A 22,032-nucleotide genomic window follows, 5' to 3' on the forward strand; every position below is an offset into this window, starting at 1 on the left:
TGTAAACAAATATATAATTAATTACAAAATGTTAATTTTGCATGATTTATTTATACTCTATCCAGAAAGCTAATTAGATATTTTTATAAAAAAACTACCATTACAAATGAATACTTTCGAATAAAACCCACAAACAAGCATCTGATAGTGAAAACAGGAGAAATATGATTTTTGGAAGACATGGTAGGCTATATCTTTTTGAGAGCTGTTTTGCAAAATAGCAAGTGCACTGGATAATAAAATACAGCATACTCCCTCTCCTTCAGTTGTAACAATGACACATTCTTCAATAATAACATTTTTCATGAAACTCTCCTCTGGGCAGCATGAGGTTAATTCCCAGTGACAATAAATATTAAACAAATATTTTGTGTTTAGAATGAAAGGGCTGCCCTCTAGTGGCAATGTCCTCACATTGCAGTGTTGTAACCTGAATAATTTACATTCAGTTGCCAGATCATAAAGTACATCTAGCTGAAACTAATAAATTAACAGTGCTTAATAATCTTCCCTTCATTAAAATGGTTACAATACTCCGTTTTTGGGGAAACAGTGTTAAATCAACTGTATGGTCATTATGGTGTCTGTCTGCAGTGTGCAGTGTTTTTGAAGTCTATTGTGTTACATTGACATTATTTTTGACCCAATTAATATCAATGATCATGTAATATGTGCGCATAATGGACTGTAGGCCAACTGATTGTGCGTCTGACTCCCTTGGTGCTGCTTGAATACATCCAACAAGGCACATTTCCTATGCAAATACCATAATCGACTGTATTAAATGCTAAAAGCTGATGTGAAATCCTATAGAGGAAACTGTGCCACTTTGGAATGAAGGCATCAAGACATTGGCAGGAAGTGGAACCATGGTTTCCCTCCGTTTGAGAGCCTAGCCCTTCCTCTGTGTCACAGATAGCTCTTATCTGCAGGGAATGGAGCTACAGGGGAGAATAAGAAAACAATGGCATCCTGATTCTGTGGGTGGTTCCTGCTTTCACGCCACAAATGTCTGTTGGTATTGGCAATGGCAGGAGGCCACTTTAAGTGATTAAGCGACCCAGCTTACATGTAGATTTAAACACAAGTGTGATCAGGCTAACACATTGAGGTCAAAGCTGGTATGTCATCAGCAGTCATAAATAGAGCACAAGTATATAGCCCATTCCCTTATATACAATATATTGTTTCCCAGACTGTCATCTCAGTTTATTGTCCACAGTAGGGGATACTGATACTGCAGAGTAAGGTGTTGACTTGTTGTCCCGCTGTAGGGAGGCAGCCTGTTCTGACACAGACGGGATGACTGGTATGTGATTCGTCACGTGATCCGAGGTTTCGCTCAGCTGGTCGCTGTTGATAATGTTGGTAGTCTCGGAGTCCAGCTCTTTCACTTTCTCTTGGTAGAATCTATGACTGAGGTGTTTCATCTGGGGAAGCTCGCAACACGTCTCCAGCACCACCAGGACGAACACCAAGCCTATCAGCAAGTAGACTGGAGCAAACAAACAGGGAGTGTGATGAAACAAAGACCAGTGACTAATGCGATCAAATCAAGGTCTGGTCGATAAATAAAGGGTGTAATAGCTAGTGCAACAGTTGCTTTGTTTAACCATGTCCATCAGAAAAGCTAAAGGGTAAGTTCTGAAAAACATGTTGAACTTGGAGGCCTAACCTAGGAAATCACAAGTCATATGATAGGTGCTTCCTCCGTTCAGAAGAACATAATACCGTCAGGAATTGATTGGTAAAATGGTTATAGAGTTACATTTAGCAAAAAGGCTCTGCTGTTTGAGGGAGCTTTTATAGAACTTAAATGGCTGAGAGAACTTGTTTTTTCAATAAAGAAACTGCTGAAGTAACGTACATTTTTTAATATGAAATAGAAAAAGCAATAACATCCTAAAAACAAATCACATGACATGAAACCTATTGAAAAAACCTAGTTATTTAAATTTTTAGAATGTTTATCTAGTTTACTTTTTCTCATATGTAGCTCCTTTTGCTCGATGTTGTATAATAGGTTGTTTAGGTGGAGCTTAAGAGTAACTTTTTAAGTGTTATGTAATAATAACATCAGCAAATGTTATTATTAGTAGTAGGTCTAAGCTAAAGGGTAAGTTCTGAAAAACATGTTGAACTTGGAGGCCTAACCTAGGAAATCAATTGTCAATGATATGTTGGTGATCCCTCATCATTTAGTCTAGCACCATCATAAGGTCAAGATTTCAACCAGTCCAATACTTTAGTTTATGACCAAATTAGTCATTTGCATGTTACCATTAGCCTCATCTATTCTTTGCGTTAAGTGCTTATTATCAAACTTTAAAATGCTGAAATGTATAAAGTAGATACACAAGCTAATGGTAAGCAATACCTGATAAACATCAATATATTAACACTGTCATTGTGAGCAGGTTAGCATGCTGATGTTAGCTTTTAGCTCCATTCCCAGCTATATGCTAGCATTGCTGCATGCTGTGAAAATTCACTTCTCTGGACCTTTATAATTATCCTGTTTAATCAGAGAAAAGTCACTCAGACACATTGCTGAACTACATTTGTTTCAACAGCTTTTGCAATGACAGCAACACAACTGTTGAATGCGACCTGTACAATTATAAAGATTGTATTTTTCTTGAGATGGAATAGCATTGTGCATATTATCTGGTGAAATACCTGTTTTTTCACAGTCTATTTAAAAAGCCAACAAGTTTTTTTTTCAAATAACTCTTGGTTGAATGGTGTCTCAATAAATCTTATCTAAATCAATGGGTGAATGGCTTTCATTTTCCATTGTCAGAGAGATTTCCACCTGACAGTAATGGGAGTACATCAGCCAGTCTACTCACTTGTAATGGCCAGCCTGTAGAGAGTTGGGTGTGGTATGGCCTCTTTACTATGGGTCTCCCCTGGGACATAATCCCCAAGGCCAATGGTTGTCAGAGAGATGAAACAGAAATACAGAGACTCCAGAAAGTCCCAGTCGCTCTCCAGGCTGACAAAGATCCATGCAGGGATGATGAGGAAGAGCAGGGCAATGATGAGGGCAAGGCAGGTAGCATGTATGGCGGCTAGCTTTGATTTAGACATGGCCCATCGACGGTGGAAATAAGACACGGGACGTCGAGTCACCACGGCCATGATCCTCTGAACCACAACAGTGAGGAAGAAGAGGGTAACAGGTATGCCAAATATGGAGTAGACGATACAGAAGGCCTTCCCTTCATCTGAGAGAGGTACCGAGTGGCCATAACCTGAAGACACATCAAAACATGCAGCGAAGACTTTATTACAGGTTGTTAAATTACAGGTGGGATTCTTCTCAAAGAGCTACTTATAGCCTGTTACACATAACAATAATTAGAGAGAAGGAAAGACAGAGAGAAAGACAGTCTATTCATTATGGAGAGTCAGTGGAAACCATTCTAATAAAACCCGATAATGATGTCCTTATAACATCTCTAAAGCTGTTTCTGCTTTTGGACATCAAATAGAAAACTACATAGAGTATATATACTGTTTGTAGTTTTCTATTTCGAGCGTTCAGGTTAATATAAACTGTATATACAGTTTATATTAACCTGAACGCTCCCCTGGTGTCGGGGTGATGACTTTCAAATAACCTTTTTTGCTGCAAGCTATTCACAATCATTTACAGTGACATATTAGTGCCACTCTGTAAATCACAATGTAATAAAGGTTTATGACCATTAACTAACAGCTTTATATATAAGTTATTATTTTTGTATACGAAACTATGGGCCTCTAATTAAAACACCTTTTTTGATTGCAAGCAATGAAACAAATTATTAAGGAAGTTATTTATCCACTACAGGGACAAAAGTATTTGTATTGATCGATTTTCAACCATTAATTAAACTTATTAACCCTATTTGTATATGCCTCGCTATGTGTATTGAGCCATTAGTCTATAGTTTGAGGAAGTATTCAGCTATTTTCTGCAAGGTAGCTTATCAATAACAAAACATCATCATCGTTGATTACACAGTATCTTTGATAGAATCGGCATGTAACCAATGTTGTCAGTATGGTATAAAAACAATATTGAATTTCAAAATGCAGTGTGTAAGAAGTGGGTCCTATAAAGAAGGTCTAAGAAAAAAGAAGAAGCATGACCGAGCTGTGGGGGTAAATGTACTTGTGTATAGGCTATGAGTTACATTCCACAGCAGGTTACAACAGAGAAAAGGTTCATAAAGATTGACTTTTCTACATAAGGACAGGCATGGGCTCATTCAGGTGTTATACATGTGCCCGAGGCTCACCTGTAGTGGTCAGCACGGTGCTGGTGAAGAACAGGGAGGAAACAAAGTCCCAGTTTCGGTTGGTGTCGTTTCCCAGCACGGACACCCCATAGTTACTGGCCTCCAGCGCACGGGCCAGCAGCTCCTCCAGGCGCGCCTCGGACACACAGGGGTTGTTGCTCAGGAAGTCCTGCTGGGCCTTTCGGAGCTCCCGGCGGAGCTCCTGCTCGTAGGGCAGCTCGATGGCGGAGAAGATCCCGGCGCCGATTAGGAGGTAAAGGATGTAACCGACAACCAGAAGCGCAAAATTCAGCGCGGACTGGTGCCGATCCATAAAGCGAGCGCACCAGCCGCGGGTACAGCTGACCACCATCCCTTATTAAACGTTAATTTATCAATAAATGTAGTTTCAATCAACTAGACGTCAAGCCTGTTTCTTCACTTGTATCCTCTGTCTACCCGGTGGATGACCTCGTCTTCCTCATTCTTCACCTCACTGAGGCGTTGGTGACGTCACTTATTCACCGCTTCAGGTGTGCATGTGTTTTTTTCTGTCTTCCTGCAATCCTTTCTCCAACCGGTTCAACAGGTCTAGTGTTTCGAGTCATTACAAAGGATTTATTTTCCAACCAGGGCTCAAGGGTATCTTCAGAGACACAGGGTAACCACTGTTATATCTTTTGTATGTGTAGGGCTAACCTATACACCACACAATGGCATTGACCTAAGATATCTAAACAACGAGACAACACAAAATATTAACAAAGGAATGAAAGGATGAATCATTTTAAAGGTATGCTAGCTACATATTCCCCTGAAAGATTGTCAGTGTTTAGAATCAACTATAGGCCAACGCATGAACGCATACAAGGAATGTGTTTGCTGTATTTGTGCATTCCTTAAACTGGTAAGATAAATAGCTAGAATAAAGCAAGTGTTGCAAAGTAATTATAAAATAGAATAATAATAAAACACAACTGTAAACACAAAGTAATATAGAATAAAAGAGAATACAATTTGAAATAAATACTATTACAATATTATATCAAATTAATGTAAGTTAAAAATAGATTAGCAGTGTTAGAAGTCTAATCATTAATCGAATCCTTTTTTTTTTAAAAAGTCAATAGATGGTCAAAAAAAGTACTGAGTACCTTAATAATGTGTTGATAATACTTCTGTATTTTTTATTATTCACTTTTTTAATACATGTCTTTTAATTTGAATGGAGTATATCATAAGGCAGGGGTGCCCAACCTTTTTTTTAACCGAGAGCTACTTTTAAAGTTGCCAGTCTGCTGAAATCTACCAGTCCAAATAGAGAGGCGTAGCCATTACTGACAGCCTACTACCAGGTAAATACACACTTCTACTTGTATAAAACTGACCTTTGTACGATGAATACTCCATAAAATACTGCAGATCCTTTATCTTACCTCTTTCTAATCTACAAGTATTTAACTGAAGTTACACAACAGCGTTGTTGATACAGAGTTGGAGTTTATTCACACGTCACATACTACAGTAATGTTTTCAAGAAACATTGAACAGTGCTGCCACATATGACACAGGGAAAAAAGAAAAGACTCTGAACCCTTTCTTTGCCATTATATAAAAATAGTGTTGCTACAAAAGTATAAATTAGGCTTACTAATAAGACAACTCAGATCTGAAGCTACACAGGAATCTGCTGCCAAAGTGCAATAAAAAAGACAAAATTAATAGAATCAAACCCTTTTTTTGTTGCATTTTAGTAGATTATAAAAATAAATGCCTTTAAAATAGGATGCAAGCAACACTAGTTTCTTAACCTGAATTGATAATAGACTATAATCAATTTAAGTTTGCATTCGTATACCATTTTGTACAATAATTATAATGAATAAGTTCAAACAAACTAAAACTTACAGCTGATTAATAACGGTATCCAACTTGAGTTTTTATTATATCAAAAACCTGTTGAAATGCTACTGTTATTTTTACTGTCCCCAAAAAGCGCGTGGGCAGCCTCCAGGAATGTTTCTTTCACAACTTCGCAGTCTTTGAAAGACTTCATGTGTTTCTCAAGAACGTGACTGACACGATAAGATGCTCTGGTAGCAGCCTTGCTCTTGTTGTTGGGCCCTGGTGAAAATGGACTGCTGTGCATTTAGCTGTCCTTTCAGGCCCCTCCCCTTTTGGAGCGTAGGGCAGAATTAGGAGGGAATTCCGTCTCGTAGCGTTTGTGCACTGTTTTGAAATGCCGCTCCTAAATTACCCTTCTTCGATAAAGCCACGCTCGCATTGAAGATGAGACAGATGGACTTTGAATTGGAATAAATACAAAAATAATCATCCTCCCACTCGGAGTTAAAATTATATATATGTTTTGCTTCTGCCATAATTGCGCTCTTGTTTGTGTGCGGACTGTCACTCCTGTTGACACGGACAACGTTAGCGAATTAGTGCACTGCCCACTAGCCACGCCCCGACACATGGGGTCACGCCGGCCAATCACAAAGCTTTTATGCGTTCAAGTGCATTATTCTGGCACAGGAAGATTATTTTATAGGACATTAACGATAAAACAGAATATTGTTGTTCTATTTTTAGACACATCTCGCGATCGACTGGGAATCTCCCCGCGATCGACTGGTTGAGCACCCCTATAAGGCATTATTACTACATAATACCAACTACTGCGCCAACCTGAAATAACTTCTCTGACTTTTTCCCACTCATCATTTGTAATAATGACTAACTCCACCAGAGGGTGCTGGAGACCGTGTTTCCGATATGTGTAAAGCTACTGGCGTCATCAGATAAAAATAGAAGTAGCAACAATTGGAGAAAAAAAGTGTTTTATTGATAAGTTACTACGAGACATTTGGATAGTGCTTCTCTACTTAATGTATCGTCAATTTATCCTCCAATCTCTCCCTTGTATCCGACATCTGGCAATAAATAAGTATTTACAACCATAAGCAAAAAGCAAATGAAAAGCAAGAGATGCTGTCTGAGTCTTACAGTTACAGTATGTACAGCAAATAAGACTGCCTGGAGTCAATACTAGTGCACAAAAAGCTGATGAATAGATGAAGGTCACCAATTGATAATCTTGTGTCTTTATCTGGACTATGAATGAGTGACCTGGGGCTCCCTCTTTATAACTCTCCCTCTTTTCTCAATTGTAGTAAGATTTTCGGCAATGAATGTGGATATCTTGTTGGTCGTTGAAGAGTTTCCTGAATATTCCACCAAAAGAACTCAGTTATCTGAGGAGGAAACAAAGAAAAACAGGTAATATATACCAGAGACCGTATTGAAACAAATGCTGGAGGACAGAGGCACATTGTATGGTACTCAAGTATTTAATTGTGTACTTTTATTAAACAATGCAGAGGGAAATATTGTACTTTTTACTCAAAAACAGGCAGTGGCTACAGATTAAAACTTGATTCACATAGTTTACATATAGGTCTGCAACTTTCTTGGCTTGTGTCTTAATACAGTTTATTTTTGGTGTCATTACTGATACGAGATGAGATCTTCTTAAATATGCTTAAATGGTTGTATTTAAAAAACAGTTTGAGGCCCAAAGAGGTAAATTGTCCAATATTTAACACATGAAGCAAATATTTAAGTTATATTGTAGTACATGCTGCTACTAATCTGCTTTTGAATGCCGACTTTCACTTGTGGCTTTTCCCGATGGGTATTTTTTTTGGTAGCTATAATACGTTTTAAAGTTGCACCATCCACAGCAGTACCAAGCTTTTCTGCTGTACTGATACTCCTCCAGTTTCTCTAACCTGGAGATGTGCCTGACTATGAATACATTTAAGTACCTCATGCAAATGCCTTTCTCAACATCAAGACTATCCCTTTTAGAAAGGGATCAGAGTACTTCTTCCATCCCTGATCAGTGGTCAAGACAAATGCTATGACAGGGTCTCTTACCTCTGCACTCATATCTGAGGTCTGAGAAGATGACACGTTCCTGAGAGAAGACAAACAGTCCTAGTCTGCCTCCAGCCAGGGTGTGGTCATACACCGCCCCCGAGTCGGATAAAATCTCCCTGCCCTCATACACCACCACCCTGCAACACAACAAAGCATCATCACACACAGCATTAATCATGAGTTTACATCTTGAGTGGAAAGTCACTTGGCACATTTTGGTATTTCATTCCTCATTTGACTATTTGTTCCCAAACAGTACGTAAGACATGACGTCAAATTGAGCTATTTTTAAAGCAGTTACATCAGAGCTTTTGTAGCAACTGTACTTGTTATCAATGTGTATCTGTCCTTCACAATCAAAGAGCTGCAGCTTCTTTTCAGTATTTTTATAATTTGAAAAACTGCTTTTTACTTTACAGCTTTATTCGCCTTTTCCTCTCAAAGTCTTTCTTCTAAAAACCCTGTGACTGTTAAGCACTGATATTCTTCTTTCCATCTGCACTTAAACAGCACAAAGCACGGAGAACTCATTACCTGTGGTGTTTTTTGTAGGTCCATTAGTGTGGAGTACAACTAAGTAGAAGTAGATGTGGCAGGTTTAGGAGAACCGGGTACAACAAAGAAAGTAAATTACTCCGTTATCATGAAATAACTCTCAGAGATTGATGATGTCCTCAAGTGTGAGCACATCTGTGGGTGTATTTTTTTTCTTCTGAAAAGGTGGCACTGAATGTGATGCCACAAATGTAAGAAGTTTTCTGCCAAACTAAAACCTTCATGAACTTAACGGGAACAAAAATAAGCCCCAAATGTGGGATGAAAATAAACACACCAGTGTGTATGTGCATGTTTTATTCCATTAAATACAAATCACATTTACTTAAAAAAGAGTTGTTAGTTTTTCTGCATGCCTAAAAATGACTTTGAACATTTGATGCTTAGAAATTGGGCTTTAAGCATCGACTGTATAAAATAAGTGGATGTAGTTACTGTGACAGTAGTTTGAGGCGACCAAAATGTTACAATCAACAGTTTTATAAACTGAAAACACACAGTTAAAGGGTTCAAGTTGAAAGATGAAAACAATCCAAAGTGAAAGCCTTTTTGCAAACAAACCAGTCTGTTGTATATCAGATAAAACACAAGATCAAGGCACTTTTAGACTTGGACGAGGTGACTTGGCACTGGTCTGGTCCTTAAAAGCCAAACCAATAATAAAGAATGCTTTAACTGTAAATATTAAATTTAAAGTTTACTACAAATGTGGAAATACTTTGGAAGCTGTTGCTTAAGGAAATCCACAAATCTGTAAAAGTAATCTAGCTGCGTTTTTTGACAGTGAAACATAAACATATAAAATCAAATAGGACATGAAGCCAAAAGGCAAATGCCTAAACTCAACACATCTACTTGTGACTATCCTTGCCTATGAAAATAGATTTAAATGCTGTAATTTCCAGAGAATATCTTTCCCTATAATAAATAGAAAATGGTAAACGAGTCTGGGGGGTTTCTGGAGGCTCTTGGAGGAATTTAGGAATCTTGTTTTAAAAAAGGTAACCCCTGTTAAACAAAATATGTAATAAGTATTGTCAGTCTTTGTACCTGATGAATCCAGTCTTGGGTCTGTGGATAATGTACATTCGGTAGGCTGTGTAGTCTTTCCAGCCAATTTTATTGGGATCATGCCACAGAGTTCTGACCTGAAACACACAGCCAGAGAAAGAGCCAGTGTTCAAGGTTGTTTCAGGTCAGGTTTATCTGGTCAAATAAGATATGTATTTTTAATACATGACAAGCAGAATATAAAGAAATACGGGACATATAAAGTGTCTTGCCTGTTGTCTGGTGTGTCCGGTGTGCCACAGGGCGTTGCGTAGGTACTCCCCCGGTCCTGTGGTGGAGTTGACCACTTTGATGGAGACTCCTGCTGTGCCAAAAGCTTTGAATGGCTTTTTCTCCCAGTACGCCTGAGACACCTGCTCTCACACAGAAAGAAAGGAATTGCATCTTTCGACGTCACACTATAATCCTTATTAGAAGCTCCTTTAATTGCTCAAAAATGCAACCTGCACCATTGGATCAAAGACTTTCCAACAAATGTTGCACTGAGAGATGACTTGCTGTCTTAAAGGGATATATGAGCTCTTTTTAAACATTTGGTCACCCTTTATAGATGATAACTAAGATGGCACCGCGGATGGCTGCCTCGGTGTTGGGGTGTGCTCTGTTTTTTCTCGTTTTGTGCGTTAAATCAGTATTTTCTATTATTTGCTACATATTCTTCTTTATGTTTCTTTGTATGCACCACATATACCAAAGCTAATTGTTTTTATTTATTTTTTCTTAAATGAAAGGAAGAAAAGACCTGGAGGATAAAAGACAGTGCAGGTTAGGTTGACTTTGAAAAACTTCGTTTTTCTGCTAGTTGGAATTTAAAAATAATTTATTTTATGACATATAACAGACTTATAGGGAGAGTGTGGTCAAGTTTATTTTTAAAAGGATTTCAAGATAGATAAACCTTTGGATTCAAACCTGAAATTAAAAGTTAAAAAGGCAATTTAGGTAACATATCTACTACCGTGAGTGACGCAAAAGTTATCATCAATGTTATTGGATGAAATCAAACCTCACCTGTTTCCACATGACAACATAGAAGCGTTTACTGGACTGGTAGGAGAACACAACGCCTGCATAGTCGTCATCTCGGTTGGTATTCACATAAAACGTCACACTGAAGTCCACCGCGCTGAACTGGTCATATCCTGTTTAAACAAAGGGATATTATCGTTAATAATGTATTTCTTTTACAGGTTAAGTGTTCTCTATTTATAGTCATTCTAACCTAAAGCGATGCCAGGGTCTGAGTTAGCCATCTGCAGCAGCTCTGTGCCTTGGCTGCGGATAACCCAGAGAGGCTCTGACTGCGTGGTGCCTTTAGGGTCCAATAGAACAACCTGAAACTTCCTGAAGTCTGTAGAGCCAATATCCTGGTTCAGCGGACATGGATCCAGAGCATCTGGAATACTGTCATTGTCAAAGTCATCGAAGCAAGCATCTCCACTCCCATCACCTGCAGGAGAGGAGGAAAGACAGAGAATTAAACAACGTGATTTCCTGGATTCATTTTTGCCAAGACGTAGTAAAATAAAATAAAATGATGGGAAAGAAACAATGTGCAAATAGTGAAATGTCTTGTATGATGGTGGATAGATTAAAGGCTCATTTATTTATGATTTATCATACAGCCGTGAGCCATAATCCGTTTATGGTTTTGTCCAACATCAACATGAACCGGATCACTGGATACAAACGGGACCGATAGTCAGAAGATTTTACTGCAAGACTGCGAAATCTATTTAACATCAATCCCTCAAATATCTTTCTCTTTTTTCCATGGGAGCTGTGGTCTCAAGGTCCTAGGTGCCTCAAGGGGCGGTAACCCTCGAACCTCCTGGTGGACACCGGTGGTCAGGGAAGCCGTCCGACTGAAGAAGGAGGCCTTCAGGGATTTGTTATCCCGGGGGACTCCCGAGGCAGTTGCAAGGTACCGACAGGCCCGAAGGGCAGCAGCCTCATCCGTGGCCGAGGCAAAGCAGCGGGTGTGGGAGAAGTTCGGAGAAGACATGGAGAAGGACTTTCGGGCGGCACCAAAGTTGTTCTGGAAAACTGTCCGACACCTCAGGAGGGGGAAGCAGGGAACCATCCAAGCTGTGTACAGTAAGGATGGGACGTTGTTGACCTCAACTGATGGAGTGTTAGGGCGTTGGAAGGAACACTTTGAGGAACTCCTGAACCCGACAACTCCGCCCTCTATGTTAGAGGCAGAGCTGGAGTATGACGGGGGATCAACACCAATCTCCCGGGGGGAGGTCACTGAGGTCGTCAAACAACTCCACAGTGGCAAAGCCCCGGGGGTGGATGAGATCCGCCCGGAAATGCTGAAGGCTCTGGGTGTTGAGGGACTGTCATGGTTGACACGTCTCATCAACGTTGCGTGGAAGTCGGAAACAGTACCGAAGGAGTGGCAGACCGGGGTGGTGGTCCCCCTTTTTAAAAAGGGGGATCAGAGGGTGTGTGCCAATTACAGAGGCATCACACTACTCAGCCTCCCCGGGAAAGTTTACTCTAAGGTACTCGAAAGGAGGGTCAGGCCCATTGTCGAACCTCAGATTGAGGAGGAACAATGCGGATTCCGTCCTGGTCGTGGAACGACGGATCAGCTTTTTACTCTCGCAAGGATCCTGGAGGGGGCCTGGGAATACGCTTATCCGGTCTACATGTGTTTTGTAGACTTGGAGAAGGCGTATGACCGAGTTCCCAGGGAGTTACTGTGGGAGGTGCTGCGGGAGTATGGGGTGAGGGGGTCTCTACTCAGGGCCATCCAATCTCTGTACTCCCAAAGCGAGAGCTGTGTCCGGGTCCTCGGCAGTAAGTCGGACCCATTTCCGGTGAGGGTTGGCCTCCGCCAGGGCTGCGCTTTGTCACCAATCCTGTTTGTAATATACATGGATCGGATTTCGAGGCGTAGTCATGGGGGAGGGGGTCTGCAGTTCGGTGGACTAAGGATTGCACCACTGCTTTTTGCAGATGATGTGGTTCTAATGGCTTCATCGGTCTGCGACCTTCAGCACTCACTGGATCGGTTCGCAACCGAGTGTGAAGCGGCTGGGATGAGGATCAGCACCTCCAAATCTGAGGCCATGGTTCTCAGCAGGAAACCGATGGACTGTCCACTGCAAGTAGGGAATGAGTCCTTACCCCAAGTGAAGGAGTTCAAGTATCTCGGGGTCTTGTTCTCGAGTGAGGGAACAATGGAGCGTGAGATGGGCCGGAGAATCGGAGCAGCGGGAGCGGTACTGCAGTCGCTTTACCGCACCGTTGTGACGAAAAGGGAGCTGAGCCAGAAGGCAAAGCTCTCTGTCTACCGGGCCATTTTCGTTCCTACCCTCACCTATGGTCATGAAGGATGGGTCATGACCGAAAGAACGAGATCGCGGATACAAGCGGCCGAGATGGGTTTTCTCCGCAGGGTGGCTGGTGTCTCCCTTAGGGATAAGGTGAGAAGTTCGGTCATCAGGGAGGGACTCGGAGTTGAGCCGCTCCTCCTTCGCGTCGAAAGGAGCCAGTTGAGGTGGTTCGGGCACCTAGTTAGGATGCCACCTGGGCGCCTCCCTAGGGAGGTGTTCCAGGCACGTCCAGCTGGGAAGAGACCAAGGGGTAGACCTAGGACCAGGTGGAGGGATTATATCTCTTCGCTGGCCTGGGAGCGCCTTGGGATCCCCCAGTCAGAGCTGGTTGATGTCGCCAGGGAAAAGAAAGTTTGGGGCTCTCTGCTGGAACTGCTACCCCCGCGACCCGACCACGGATAAGCGGGAGAAGATGGATGGATGGATGGATCTTTCCCATGTGACAGCAAATTATATAGCATTTGTTCACATCTGTATTATGATACTAGAGATATTCCTCAACGATTCCTCAAGTATACTTACAAATAAGTTTGTCAAAAGCAAAAATAAAAGCCAAATATAATTATAATCAATATGATATCCCGTTAATATTTCTTGCAAAAATGGCAGGAAGTGGTGTTATCAACAACTCAAATATGAAAAAAAAAGACAACATTGGACTTTGAGAATGAGTATCACTTTTGCCTGTTTCTTTTGACATTTTATACACCAAACAATTCATCTAAAAAAGTCTTTGCAGGTGCTTTTTATAAGAACTCCTTCCTAAAATGTTGAGCAACCATAGCAACACCGACCATCAGAGTCCAGCTGGTCCGTGTTAGACACTAGTCTGCAGTTGTCCCGGTCATCTGGGATGCCATCATTGTCGTCGTCATGGTCACAGACGTCGCCCTTCCCATCATTATCATGGTCAGCCTGGTTGCTATTGGGAATGTAGGGACAGTTATCCAGAGAGTTTTGAACGCCGTCCTCATCGATGTCCTCGTTGTCGTCGCACATGTCCCCCACCAGGTCACTGTCAGAGTCCAGCTGCAAACACACAGGAATGTTTACATTTAGTTTAATCACAAGTCCCAGTGCTGAGTTTTACCTCTACTAGAACATACTTCCAAGATTTCCTTTTCATGTAATAAAATAAATCCTCCATCCACATGATTGATTGCCACTAATAACTATTGAGATTGTCTTTCATACCAGATGTTCTGTGAGGTAACGTGACCACCATCAATATGAAAGAATATCATTTTTCAGTAGAAGCATGTGTCCTTTAGTGACCTGCATTGGGTTGTGGAGAAGGGGACAGTTGTCACACTGGTCCCCCACACCGTCCAGGTCTGTGTCCCTCTGGTCTGTGTTGTAGACTAAAGGACAGTTGTCACGGTCATTCAGAACCTCTGGAAAACAGGAGAGACACACACAGAGAGCAGATGAATTGCGTGACTTTAACTCCTTTACACATACAAAAACAAGACATAAATCAGGACTATGTTTTGGATAAATGTAATGTAATCCATATTTAAAGAGGAACCTAACACTAAATCTACTTTTTTAAATTAAAGTATTGATTCTGGTCCAAGTCCTAGTGCTCATTACCACAGAATTTATTTTCCTTTTACAGAGAAAATCAAGTAATTCTCTCCATATCCAAGGACCCACAGACTCAAAATATGAAGTTACATCAGATAGCAACAGTTAACAAATGATCATTGCCCATAAGGTCCATTTTTCTATGTAATCATCAGAAGCACATGGCTTATTATTATGCATAATGGATGAAGTCCTCAGACCTTCACAAAAAATAAAAAGGGAAGGTCAGACAACATTGGACAATTGCTGTCTGTTTTCAGAATAACTATCGAATGGGCCAATGGGACTTTCTTTGCAATTTGGAATATTAGAATAAGGGGCCACCAGAAAAATGGGTAATCCAGAAGTAGTATGACTCGCCAGGGTGAAACGTACAGAAGTCTGTTTCCCCTCAAGTAGTGTTGCCTTAGGCAATATGGCAACCTGTCCTTGCATAATTATAGGGTTCTATAATTACACTAGAATAAATGTTTGAGTAACTGCTTGTTCCATGCCTGGTTTAGTGAGTAGCTCCTACCATCTCCATCAATGTCAATGCTGCAGTCGTCTCCCTCTCCATTGTCATCAGTGTCCGTCTGCAGCGGGTTGATATCAAACGGACAGTTGTCACAGCGATCCCCGACTCCATCTCTGTCTGAGTCAAACTGCCTAGGGTTGTACATCAGCGGGCAGTTGTCCTTTGCCAAACACACACACACACATATTAGTTTATACATACACACACATGGGATTTGAATATATACCAGTTTTTAGTCATGGCATCCCAAAAGTTACAGTCTAACCCTCTCATCTCTGATGTCATCGTTGTCGTCGTCAGGATCACAGGCGTCTCCCTGTCCGTCCTTGTCCAGGTCTTCCTGTCCAGAGTTTGGTAGCGCGGGGCAATTATCCTGCAGCCAATCACAGCTCAGTTCAGTGAAATACAATACAATACAATACAGCCAGCCAATCACATTTCTGTCATTTGTGTACCTTTTGACAGTGATAGGTTGCATTTTGCTTGCAGGGTAATCTGTTGTTTGGCCAGCCATCCAGATCAGAGTCTTCACAACACAGAAGGCCGTCGCCAGCAAATCCCACAGCGCACACACACTTAAACAAAACCTCAGATGCCAAGCCCAGGTACACACACTCTGCATACTTGTGGCAGGTGTGTGTGTTGTCTTTGCATGGATTATATGGCTCACACACCTACAACAAAAGCAAACATAAAATGATTTGTCATGTAGCATAGCACTTCATGAAATTATTCAGAGAGGAAAGCACCTGCCTGCCTGGTTTTCAGGGCTTCCTGCAGTCCGAGGCCGAACGGCTGGGTGCCTTTGTAGCGAGGAGGACAAAGTAGACAGTAGAAGCCGGGATCTGTGTTTACACACTCTGTGACACACACACTTTCCACTTCACACTGCAGAGATAGAGGGATTATCCATGTGCAGAATATCAACCACAACAGTAAATACAAAGGTTTGACAGTTGATGTGTAGCAGATCAGACTACACAACATATATTCTCACTCTGCATTCATTTATAGGCCTGAGGTATAACTTTCACAACCTGCATGATCCATTATAGGAGTTCATATCTTAGATTAGAGCCTCAACAATTAATCAATTAGTCAATCAACAAATAGTTTCAAGCAAAAATACTGTCATCTCAAATATAGATTAGGTCCAGCCTTGTGGTAAATGATGTCAAACTAGGGTAGAGAAGTTAGGATTTTAAATGATCACAGATTTTTGGTAATTACCTCGTTCTCATCTTCACAGTGAGAGCCATTGCCATGTAAACCCAACGGACAACTTCCACACTCCCATGATCCATCGCTGTGGGATGTGCACTTCACTCCAGGAAAACATGGATTTGAACGCAAACAAGTATCTAAAAATATATACAAATGTGCATTATTAATTCACACAGTCACTTAGAAAATATCCAAAGATTGTGCAAATGTTAACTAAATTATTCTGAGGAAATTATTACTAGCTGTTCCATCCTGAGCCTCACTAATTGAGTAAAGGCTGTATAAACATTGTAAGATATTATTTTCTGATCTTCATATTGCTTGAAGGTATGCTTCATCCAATAAAAAAGCATTATGGTTTATGCATAGATAGGGATAGGACAGGGTCGGAATACAGGAATTTAATGTAGAAAGAACAGCTTCACACATTGTTGCTATTTATTAATTTTAGATTGATGCCCTAGTCACACGGAGACGAAACGGGTCGTATCCGCTAGTTCTCTATCATATACGGTTCGGCCACACGAGGCCGACAGGGAAACGCAGAGAACGAGAACGGTTCCCAAGGTGGGTAGATCTACCGACGCAACGCTCTGGGGGGCCAAACGGCTCCGTGATTACGCCCTATACGATCATTTCCTGATAACGAAAATACTGACGGGCTGTCAGGAGAGGGGGAGGAAAAGAGAGACTCCGTATATTATTATTATATTATTATATAGAGTCGTTATTCATTTGTTTTAAAGCTCAATAAATAACAAAGAAGACCTTTGACCGGCACTTTTATCATTTTGTCCGGAAGATTTCAACTTTAAGGGACATGTTGACCGGCGAAAATTTTTTCGAACGGAAACTCTGCCACACGGTCCCCTCGTCCCTTTGAAGAGGCGGAGAGGTGGGTGTTTTTCATCTGCTGGTGGACTACCGGAGAGATTTACAGCAGGAGCAAACGCTTGCCTCGGAGAGGGAGAAAAAGAGCCCCCCCCCACCTCTGCTGCTAAACTACAGCGTCTCCAGCGGGTCGAGCGGTCTTGTGTGGACGGACACGTTTCTGGTGCCGATTGCGTGTGGACGGAAGACTATTTTGATATCGAATTCGGTTTGTTTTCGTTACCGTCTCCGTGTGGCTAGGTGAGATTGAGATTGTTTGTTTGTTTTTCACTAAAAATAATGTTTACTAAAACAAGGTTGTGTCCCATCAGTGATACGATAACATACAGTAAATGTTTGTCTGCCATTTAAAGAGTTCAAGTATATTTTGTGATTTCTGGTATAATAACGTGAATCACAAATGTAGGATAATCGGGACATGAAGTCTTCCTATCATCCTATGCCTCTTCATGGATGTGAGGCTTAGCCTGCCTATAAAATAATAATCTTTTAAAGATTTACCTCTCGTCTGAGGTATGTGGACAGGATTATAATGTACCTATTGGACAGGGTTGTTTGTTACATGCTTCATAGTCCACAGCGTCTCCAGCACAAGGCTTCCCCCCGTGCTGAGGGGCAGGGTTCAAACACTTCCGCTGCCGGCTCATAAGACCTCCACCACAGGACCCTGAGCACAGCGACCATTCATTCCAGCTTGTCCAGCCTCCAGCAACTAAACACAAACAAATCATTCATCTGTAAGGCATTCCCAGTACTTCAGTGTATTCTGTATGTGCTGGTGTGTACTCACTGGGGCAAAGTGTATTGTTGCAAGGTTTTGTATCCATGGAGCTGCCTGTGCACCCTTTGCCTCCCTTCTGTGGTGGAGGCTGGTTGCAGAGACGAACCCGTGTGATGTTGCCTTCTCCACACGTGGTTGTACACGCAGACCACGGAGACCAAAGGCTCCAGTTCCCGTCAGGCCGCGCTAGACATGAAACAAGCACATTACGATTGCAAAACATTTTTATTTTTTTTACTTAGCTTGGATGAGTCTCTGACTAGAATTCAACCCAGACCCCCACCACAGTCCCACAGTGTGTATTGCATTAACACAACTACAACAACATGTTTTCAATTATGATTAGAATCTCTAAAAATCTATTTATGTGAAGGTTCCATACGTTTTTGCTCTTTGGTGGAATTCTTTCCTTATGACCGGCCAAACAATCACAGAAAAATAAATCAAATGCAGACATGTGACAAATCAGGCATGCAGAGTGATGACCTACCCTTGCGGTCACACTTCACGGGCATGCATCTGCGGTTCTGGACTGACGGGCCGGCACAGGAAGGCATGATGCCGTTACAGGACCGGCCCCTCTGCTCCTCCCCACGTCCACAGGTCACTGAACAGTGGGTCCACTCAGACCACAGGGACCAGCCATTTTGATCATCTTTACACACACACACACACACACACACACACACACACACACACACACACACACACACACACACACACACACACACACACACACACACACACACACACACATTATGCACACTGTTATCAAATGTTATGATGCTAAAAGCAATATTTCTCCCACAAAATGTTCATTTGTATATCAACTACTCAACTAATGTTACCTTGAACTCTTGAAGACTTTTCTCGCACGCCTTTAAGGAATTGAAGTAAATGAGTGATTTGACAACAGCAAAACTATATAAAGAATATCTGTTTACACATTGTTTTGTAAGACTTGGGCTGTATAATCCAAGTTGTATTTAACCAGTGATACACATGCATCGCTTAAACCATATTTTTTATATTGGTTTGAATGTTATGATATAGTTTTGCTGTTTTTTTATGCTCCATCCAACGTTGAGGCATGCAATAATATTAGGTTTTTTACAAGAATTCAAGCTAACAATGAGTGAGTAATTGATGAACAAGTGGTCATTTTGTGGGTTAAGTGTTTCTTTAACAAACATATTCCACCCTAAATCATAGTTGAACACAAACCAAACTCACTGAGACAGACAGGACAGCACTCTCCATCGATAAAGGTTGGATTAATGCAGGATAAAGAAGGGCAAAACACCTGCTGACACGTCACCTTTCCATCCTAGGCATGAAAGATACACCCATAATTCAGCGTTATCAAATATATTATCAGTCTCATAGTGTTAGCTCGAGCCAGATGTTTAGCTTAATGCCAGTCCTTGCAGAGGAATGGTATATGCCATCATGACTCATAATAAATTGGTTGTCTCCCTCAATCCATCCTTGACAAAATTAATGATGTTGATAAAGAGAAACAGATTCAGAGAGGAAGATGAAGCAAGAATAAGAGAATAACAAAGGCAGCTCTGGAAATAAATAAAACCACATTGTGTACAAGTGAGACTTATAGTAAGTCTCCCTCCAACTGGTTAGTCAATTTAAAACGACTTTTGGGCTTCATGGGCTTTCTTGCCAAGAGTTAGATAAAAAGATTGATACCACTCCTGTATGAGAATGGTATCAATTGTTCTCATTTGTATCAGAGCTGTAGGATTGTTGTTTTGTTTCAGGATGTTATGAATCAAAGTCGAAGATTGACACTGGCTTTCAAGTCCCAGCTTTTTGTAACAACGTCTTATTCAACTCTTTAGAATCACGTCTCAGAAATGTGCCTTAGTTCTTAAGTTAATGCACAATATACTCTTTATATGACACATAAACAAGACCTTTCCCCATAGATTATGATAGATTGATTAAAGGGTGTCATCCAATGATGCAATCATACTGGCCATATTTCACTTTATCAAAGAGAATATCTCAGCACTTTCCAAGGAAAAATCTCTGCTCATATTTTATAGATTGTAGACATAGAAGACATTTGTTCGACACTGACCTGACAAGCACAGAAGGTGCAGCTGTCAACCTCCCAATCCTCCCCCTGCTCGTACACACGTCCATCCTGCATACACCAGACCCCCCCGTCTCTGTCAAGATCATTGACATCATCACTGCCGCCACTGCTCCTGTTGTTGTTGATGCCGTTTTTGTTGCTGTTGTTGTTGTTGCTGGTCCTGTTGCCGCTGCTGCGGATGTTACTGCTAATGTTCCCCTTTCTGCTTTTGCTCAGCTCAGCCAAAGATATCCGCATCTCCTCATTTTCTTTTGACTGAGAATAAAATCAATACAAAAACCTATAGCTCACATTAAAATCATTACCAGAACTGTAGTTTTTAAAAGATTTGTTCCTGTGTTAGTACAAGGAAATCTGTGGGATTAGGCTAGAATGGCAGAGTTGATTAGTAGCCAACATTTTAACACTGATGGTATTCTTTTGCAGGTTTTTTCCCCCCAAAATGAAAATTACCAGGACATTTACCACAAACCACAGTGTTTCCTGCCAGAGAAAAATGACGTGGCTGCTTACTCTATTTGCACTGGAAGAAGTGCTAATCCCTTTTGGTTTTGTCACACAAATCTCCCAGAAAACTCAACACCGTCAAATACAATTTTAAGTGCAGTGCTGGTACACTTAAGCAATGTTCTTGGCGACTTTGTTGATTTGTTTAATATAATTACAAAAACTGAAAATGAATTCTACTGCAACTTTAGTTGTACTTTACAAGTAGGAAATAAAGTCACTTTAAAATAACTTTATTCTCTAAAAATGTCCATGTAAAATCCAATTTTATTGCTCATGCCATATCAAAATAAACGTTGCATCAGAGAGTTAAACACAACAAACAACTGCCAACATGCAGAAGCCATATGTGTGTATGTGTATTTGTGTGTCTTACTACTCTGTCCAGGTCTTCCAGCAGGTTTCCGGTCACAATACGCAGGCCTTGGATCTCAGTGAGCAAGCCCACCAGCTCGTCACATGGATGACGACAGACTTCTGACGACACATTGTCGACCTTTGCACCACCCACACCTGTGGAGTAGGCACAAGTGTGTCCGGTCTATGCTTGATTTTGTACTTGAGTCAATGATGGAATAAAAACAAGTGAGTAAACTGTATGTGTCTATATTGTAATGCATGTTGTACTATGTGAGGTACCTGTGCACACAGCTGCTGCATAGAAGAATATCAAAAGCCAGGGGAAACCTCTCAGTGGATTCATTCCTGTTCACATAAATCACATATACGGTCACCATGGAATATATATATACTGCTACACCGCTGCCCAATACAAGCAGCACTGCTGCCCAGGAGATACAAGAAGAAGTAGAAGAAGATAAAGAGGGAATTAACCTTGCATACCTGCGTACTCCTCGCTGTTCAGCCTTTCTCCACGATTAGAAATCACGGCTGGTAGGATCATCCCCGCTGCAGCTCCACAGGGGCTGTGATGGAATGTCTGTCTCCCCGTCTTCCTCCTAATTTCCTTGTGTCCTTCTTGCCAGACCCGGGCTTATCAGCACAGGTTCCTCAGTAGTGTGTAGTCCAAATGAAAAAGTGAAGCTGTTGGAGAGAGTGAAATCTGAGTGAAGAACATGCAGACAGCTCGCTTAGTTCTGTAGCAAGTTCTAATGCGGTTATGTATTTGTTTGAGAGTGTGTGTGTGTTTGTGTGAGGCAGGAGCGGGAGCCATATATTACCCGTGTGTCTGGCGATGAACTGGCCTGCATATCTCCCAGCGAGGA

General features: G+C 41.3%; 2 protein-coding genes across 2 annotated transcripts; both read right to left on the reverse strand.

The window, feature by feature from the left end:
• Positions 1-31: 31 nt before the first annotated feature.
• Positions 32-4,772, reverse strand: LOC117544016 (potassium channel subfamily K member 1-like). Its single transcript, XM_034212769.1, has 3 exons — positions 4,290-4,772; positions 2,853-3,257; positions 32-1,495 (listed from the first exon to the last, which is right to left on the reverse strand). The coding sequence occupies exons 1-3, from the start codon at positions 4,639-4,641 to the stop codon at positions 1,200-1,202; spliced, it is 1,053 nt and encodes a 350-aa protein (XP_034068660.1). The 5' UTR covers positions 4,642-4,772; the 3' UTR covers positions 32-1,199.
• A 2,367-nt stretch (positions 4,773-7,139) lies between these two features.
• Positions 7,140-21,509, reverse strand: LOC117544024 (thrombospondin-2-like). Its single transcript, XM_034212794.1, has 21 exons — positions 21,446-21,509; positions 21,183-21,319; positions 20,490-20,554; positions 20,282-20,357; positions 19,408-19,510; positions 18,674-18,838; positions 18,193-18,369; positions 17,941-18,114; positions 16,518-16,648; positions 16,041-16,175; positions 15,743-15,961; positions 15,553-15,660; positions 15,288-15,447; positions 14,459-14,577; positions 13,978-14,212; positions 11,059-11,286; positions 10,848-10,978; positions 10,049-10,189; positions 9,816-9,913; positions 8,208-8,347; positions 7,140-7,522 (listed from the first exon to the last, which is right to left on the reverse strand). Exons 1-21 carry the CDS (start codon positions 21,507-21,509, stop codon positions 7,515-7,517), a joined length of 2,814 nt encoding a protein of 937 aa, XP_034068685.1. The 3' UTR covers positions 7,140-7,514.
• Positions 21,510-22,032: the final 523 nt, after the last annotated feature.

The sequence above is a fragment of the Gymnodraco acuticeps genome, unplaced genomic scaffold (assembly GCF_902827175.1).
Source record: "Gymnodraco acuticeps unplaced genomic scaffold, fGymAcu1.1, whole genome shotgun sequence".
NCBI classification, from domain to species: domain Eukaryota; kingdom Metazoa; phylum Chordata; class Actinopteri; order Perciformes; family Bathydraconidae; genus Gymnodraco; species Gymnodraco acuticeps.

Excerpts from the sequence above, each read along its gene's own strand:
- LOC117544016 (XM_034212769.1), bottom strand. The coding sequence starts at position 4,641 with ATGGTGGTCAGCTGTACCCGCGGCTGGTGCGCTCGCTTTATGGATCGG. Across the intron at positions 3,258-4,289 it reads CACCGTGCTGACCACTACAG|GTTATGGCCACTCGGTACCT; the intron begins GTGAGCCTCGGG and ends ATGTGTCTTCAG. Across the intron at positions 1,496-2,852 it reads CTACAGGCTGGCCATTACAA|TCTACTTGCTGATAGGCTTG; the intron begins GTGAGTAGACTG and ends TGTTTGCTCCAG.
- LOC117544024 (XM_034212794.1), bottom strand. The coding sequence starts at position 21,509 with ATGAATCCACTGAGAGGTTTCCCCTGGCTTTTGATATTCTTCTATGCA. Across the intron at positions 15,962-16,040 it reads AAGCCCTGAAAACCAGGCAG|GTGTGTGAGCCATATAATCC; the intron begins GCAGGTGCTTTC and ends CTTTTGTTGTAG. Across the intron at positions 11,287-13,977 it reads GGACCAGCTGGACTCTGATG|GTGATGGGAGTGGAGATGCT; the intron begins GTCGGTGTTGCT and ends CCTCTCCTGCAG.